At 42.1% G+C, this 6,000-nt stretch overlaps 1 protein-coding gene across 4 annotated transcripts in view; it reads right to left on the bottom strand.

Annotated features, from left to right (window-relative positions):
* Nucleotides 1–3,360: 3,360 nt before the first annotated feature.
* mtss2 (MTSS I-BAR domain containing 2) overlaps nt 3,361–6,000 on the bottom strand; it is a 33,851-nt gene continuing 31,211 nt past the window's right edge. For 2 of the 4 annotated variants that reach the window (XM_014031853.1, XM_014031854.1), the window contains 4 exons: nt 5,790–5,945; nt 5,307–5,483; nt 5,000–5,165; nt 3,361–4,774 (listed from right to left, as the gene is read on the bottom strand). In XM_014031853.1, coding sequence (XP_013887307.1) covers nt 3,963–4,774; nt 5,000–5,165; nt 5,307–5,483; nt 5,790–5,945 — 1,311 coding nt within the window. In that variant the 3' untranslated portion in view covers nt 3,361–3,962. The remainder of the gene's footprint in view (nt 4,775–4,999; nt 5,166–5,306; nt 5,484–5,789; nt 5,946–6,000) is intronic. The other 2 variants (XM_014031855.1, XM_014031856.1) reach the window with 1 other exon arrangement.

Below are 6,000 nucleotides of genomic sequence, written 5' to 3'. Positions count from 1 at the left end.
TCACAACCCAGGGTGTCCCTTGTGTTATGCAAAACGCACGAGATCCATTATTCCTCGTGAAGCGTGAGCTGAAACATCAGGAGATGATGAAAGGCAGCCTTAACGGGACTTGACACCAACGTTGGTTCGTTGAGTGTGTGCAGAGTGTTGGTGGTGGTCGTGGTGGTGGTGGTGGGGGGGAGGGGGYTCCAGATGAAGTCAATGAAATAATTGGCAGAGACAGGCAGGTTTATTAAACAATGAAGGTATGATTAAAATGAAAGGCTAAGCATGCTGGCAGAACATCCAAACTCAGTCCTGTGTGTCTGTTGAGGAAGAGCTTTTTTTCTGAAAACACCACAGCATCCGGCAGAAGCAGCAACTCTGTTTTTTTTTTTCTTTCTTTTTTTGTAGTTCTCCTGTATATACGGGCCCCTCAGGACATTTTACCTCGTCAAAACCTGGAGGCAAAAAGCAGTTAAAGGGGCTGGATAAATATAAAGACACCTCCCTCATGTATTAGGTACAGCAGCTAATTAGATTTGATCTGTGAACCCCTTAAGGCAGCTCACATAAGCCGTGGAAACCATAGCTGTTTATTAATAGATGTATTAAATGGAGCAACTAAGCTGAGAATTTTTATTCACTCATGATATGCAGAAGAGTTTTTAAATAGCTACTAAATATGTGAAAGAGGGGGAAAATATCTCATAGCTTGAGTGTSTTGTTCACCTTTTATCTTAAAAGCTGCTGTTTCTGCACAGAATGATTCAATACGTTTAATAAAGTAGAACAGCAGCCAATTTGAAGGAAAAGTGAAACACCCCCCCACAAAAAAAAAATACAATTAAATAAAAGATCATGATTAATGCATGGCCCAGTGTTTTGACAGAAACTACAGCACACTTCGGGGGCCACGTCCTGTCTGAGGAGTGCTTTTATTCAATCCACACGGCAATTAGTGGAGACTGAGTTTGAATGTGATTAGCACATGAAGAAATGTTACAAGAGTTAAAAAATATATATTTCCTCACAAACCTTAATCCAACTTTAAAAGATTCCTTCCATCATTAAAGGACACTGGGGATAGTTCTTACTAATATAAAGAGCAAAAATGGAAATTAGCACAACTAAATTTCCCCCCTCACTAACTGGAAAAAGAGATTTAATGCATTTTTTTTGTTGTTTCTTTTTTTTTTAGTTAATTATTCCAACAGTCATCGGGTTGGTTTCCATTACTCAAGTAGTTCAAGGCTATAAACTAATGCTGTAAACTCTGTCGTGTGCTATTTATAAGGGCATCATGATTATGAGAGGCTCGATGAGGGGAGGGGGGTGAAAAATAGAGCAGGCACCCTGAGCAGAACAGAGATGATTTCTGCTCACTTGCAGGTCCTGCAGCGTCTTCTAAATGACTTCCAAATCGAACCACAATAAAATTACAACTATGGTTCTCATTATCTAAACTAATAGACTTCCTGTTTCTTCTTCATTCAGACGCCATGRCTTTCACTTTGTGCTTCGGTGGAATTTGCCACATCAGGATAAATATCCTCTCACTGCAGTACTTTCCCACTTCCTTTAATACATTGTTTTTCCTTCATGCTTTTAAAGGTGACAGTACAAGTTTAAATGTATAATCAAGCAGCATAGATGTCCAAAACAGCTTTAGTTGCAGGCAAAAGGGATCTTCTTCTACTTTTAGTTTGCACCYGAGGTAGTACTTGAAAAAATAAGTAAGTAAAAGCTTAAACACCTTTAACTTTGACAAACAAATATTTCACTGATAAAAAAAAAATGCATAAGTAAAAGTCATAAAACTGCTCACAATAATCGGGAAAATAAACATTAAAGTACTTTTACACACACCATACAATTTGTAGTGCGTAACGAGGTGTTAAATTTTAAGGTAAACAAAAAAGTCTCCTTTTTGTGTTTTAAATGAAACAAAATAAAGGTTAAAGTTACAATTCTTAAAAATACAGATCAGCAAAAAAAATACTTGAGTAATGTAACAAAGTAAATGTACTTTGATAGACAGCTCTGGTTTGCACTGTGCCTGCATGTTGTCGTTGAACTGTTTTTCTTTTCTTTTTTTTAGCTTTTAGCTCGTGTTTTGATACCGTTGATAAGAAAGTGTCTATTTTTGCTCGTATTTTGATTTTGTAGCTGTTCAGTGTTTATGATGAAATTTCACAAAACATCTATATCTCTAGCTTGTCAAAGCTGTCACAGTACATAAAAGTAACTAAAAAGTCTAACATTGGCCCACTTCTTTAAAATTTTAATTAACCAGTTTTTAGTGGGTTCTAATTTTATATGATTTTTTTTTTTCAGGAAAAACTTGATCAGCTGATTACACATAAGCACTGTTTCCCCTGCTTCGTCAATTATCTATGAACAGATCTGCAATATCTCTTAAAAAAAAGGCAATGATGTGCATTTCTTATCAAATTCATTAGGAACTTATTTTTAAGTTTCAGGTGGCTGCTCTGGTTTAGCAGCATCCCGGAAGTACGTACTGCTGCATATATTTTTTCATAGAGTTTGACAATTTGTATGCTAATAAACAGTGGCTAACATGAATTACAGTTTCAGTGAGACCCTCCTGAGTGTTGCCCTACATTTACAACTGGAAATAAAACCTCCAGCAGAATCTTCTGGCTGTTTTTATTTTTTCTCTGTTTTAGGTCATTTGGTTAGCATGTTTATCTGTCTGTGTTCTAGTAAACTCTACATTAGTTTTGCTCTTTTTTTCTTGTTGTTGTTGGGTTAAACAGATACAGTACAAAGTATTTCGTCTCATTAGTTTGTTTATCAAACTGCTGAAAATAAGTAATTTCAACAATAACAACAAAGAAAAAGCACAACTTACCCTGGTTCAACTCAACCTTGCAGAAAAGCCTACAGCGCCCCCTCTAGGTTATTTAAAGTACTGCAGCTGTAGAAAAACATTCCTACAGCCTTGAGAAGTAAAACAGGGGCATGCAGTTTAAAGTTTAAAACAGCAGGGAAATCATCATCACTGTACTGGGTAAATAATAAAGTACCAGAAAATTAACTCCAACATTAAAATTAACAGTAAAAAAAAGGGGCTACTAAGGAACTAAATTCTAATTAAACTGCACGTCTCCAAAGCCTGAGTTAAAAAAWWAYWWAAWWAAWAAYAAGAACTTCAAATGGCAAGGGATTTAGCTGGAGCATATTTTACATTTAAATATACAGCAATTAATTCATGTTGCTGCTCAGAGTAATAACCACTGCTCTACATTTCAGCACTCACAAACAAATACACAGAGGCCGTCAAAACCAAAAGGATGATCTTGTTTTTTTTAATGTGCAACATTGGGGTTTTTCTTTTTGACAAAAATAATCAAGCTATTTTACAGTAAAAAGCCTGTTTAATTGCAAGGTATATTGACAGTACAGGACAGCAATAAAAACATATTGCTTCTATCTTTACATGAAATTACAGCTGATGCTTATGAAATGAAACAGTAATACGGTACTTGGGCAGTAACAAAAAGAAGAAAAAAAAAACAACYAGTTTTACAAAGCTCTGCGCCGGTCACTGACAGGTGGCTTTATTCAGCTGAAAAATGCACAGGAAATTAATAATCATGACACAGAACAATTGACCCCCCCACCCCCTCCACCCCCCCGATGAGTGACGCATCACAGGGTCCACAGAGACAAACTGGGCTGAAACCACTGGCCACACAGGGAGCAGAAAAGAACAGCAACAAAGCCCACAAAACAAAACAAAATGAAATAAAAGAAAACAAAAATACAGATTACTTTTGTACGCAATACAAACAAGGACATGACTCATCAGGGTTTATAGTCACTTCTTCCTCAACTGGCCTTTATTCATCCTGTTCCGTCCTCTGTGTTACACGAGTGCTCTTGTATTTGATTACTAAGCTTCAGTTTGTAAATAAGGGCACCGCAGCGGCTTCCTCGGAGCTTCGCCTCACTTTCGATTACCGAAGGATCCTGGGAGCTGACCTGTCATCGGTTACTGTCTTGCGCAGCCTTACCCCGCGGCGAATGGTCACCAGCATATCCACGTCCCCCATGTCTGTTGGGGACAGGTCCTGGGGCGCGCTCTGAGCCGCGTCCCCCGATATGAAGCTGGGGAAAGGGAAGTGACCCTCACCGAGGGCGTGTGCGCTGGCCGCCAGCTCTCCTATCTTCTCCACCAGGCTGTGACGGTTGGCAGCAAGCTGAGGGTCCTCCTCGACACTGTGGGCAGCAGCCACGCCGGGGGCCTGCTGAGCGTAAACAGTCCTGTCCACCCCTCCTCCCCCTCCACAGCCCCAGGCTGTGTCAGGGAGGCTCATCCTCTTTGGAGAAGCCCTCATGTAGTCACCAGCAGATGGGTCATCACCATGCAGAAACTCTTCACTGCCTTTACGACGTGGAGACGGACTGGCACATCCTGGAGAGTCTGGAACCYTGGGGGTTTTAACCGGCACGATGGGTGGTCGAATGGGAATGGGGCCAGACGTGGACGGCGTGCGTCTCACACCGGTTTTGGAGGACGGCGTCCGTCGAATGGTGGCCGTCCCAGAGGAGACGGTTCGGGAGCCGCCTCCCCCAGCGCCGTTCGGCGTCCCCTGCAGGCTCTTTCCCGCAGGCAGGCCCGCCGTGCTGGCAGGTCTTTTGGTCTGGATCATGCGGCGGTAACTCTGAGCAATGTTGCTGTGGCGTGGGATGGTAGACGACTTGTCAAAGTCTGCCTGGCCCTCGCTGTCAGCATCCCCGTTGAGAGAGTAGCACTCATAATCCGAACCTGGAAGAGGCAGTGAGTCATGCATTTCTTTATGTTTTTCCAAAAGTTACAAAGCAACTTTTTATTTTGACGAGTTAAACTGCAATTCATTAGAAATCACAGAAATCCCAATTTCACTCAGAGAAAATATTTCACAGGCATCACATTAGTTTAGAAAGTTTGTAATTGTGTTCATGTCATGTGATCCCACTGCAGAAGTGTTTGGCTTTTCAGGAAGAGGGGTACCTTGGGATGGGATGGTGTCCTCGGAGCAGGAAGGGGTGTTGGTCTGGGTGCTGTAGCCACTGGAGTACTGCAGCGAGTCCCTGCTGCTCTTCTGTTGCTCCATGCTCAAGCCTCTGGTCAGAACCATAGCTAAAGTAGTGGCCGCTGGAGACAGGGGCTCTCCGTGCTGAAACACAAAATTAGACACATGTAGGAAAAGCATCCAGATTAGCACACATTTACATAACAATTCTCCTCACTAGAATTCCCGTGGCCCGTGAATTCATTTACCGACATTTGCATTTTTCACCCCTCAGGGACTTCTTACCTTGGCTGTAATAATTCCCGGGCCACTCCTCGCTCTGTACGGATCACCTGGTTGCATCCCAGGGTATCCCTGTGGACTGGGCGGAGCCTCCATCTCTCTCATCTTTTCCACGGACTCCCTCCTGCGCTGCAGAGTGCCACTCAACGGAGCCTCGCAGGGACTTGATTTGGCCCAGTCCTGCAGAGGCAGATGGAATAATGAGATGGTCTTCCAACTTTGTATCTCCTGTGTTTTCCATCCAGTACACCCAGTTTGGCTCGAGAGCCGGTTAGACGCGTGGGCAGATATGTGCGTTAATGACAGGCGCTAATGTTCAGGTTATTGCATATTTTTAAAGGAAAAAAAAGATTGGAAAGCTGTGTTTGATGGGCATCAGCTAAATATAGTGATTGTGAAGTTAGCTGCAATCAAATAAAAAGCAAAGAAGCAACAACAAAAAAAAAAGGAAATTAAAATAAATAAAGCTTGCAAACAAAAACAAACCTTCCAGCTAGGAACCTTTGATGTAGGTGAAGGATTGTTGGATCCAGGTGAGTGGGTAAATGTGGGGGACGCAGGGGCTATGACAGAGAGAGGCCTGATGGTGCCAGTGTGAGAAAAAGCAGGGCGGAAGGTACCGAAGGATGAGCATGAGCCATACTGCGGAATGGACAGACAAGTCTGAGTCAGAGTGCTCCACATCCATAAGTAGTCC

This window comes from Austrofundulus limnaeus, unplaced genomic scaffold, assembly GCF_001266775.1.
Source record: "Austrofundulus limnaeus strain Quisiro unplaced genomic scaffold, Austrofundulus_limnaeus-1.0 Scaffold1335, whole genome shotgun sequence".
Lineage (NCBI taxonomy): Eukaryota > Metazoa > Chordata > Actinopteri > Cyprinodontiformes > Rivulidae > Austrofundulus > Austrofundulus limnaeus.
The sequence above is the reverse complement of the archived record's forward strand: the minus strand, read 5'-3'. Positions and strand labels throughout refer to the sequence as shown.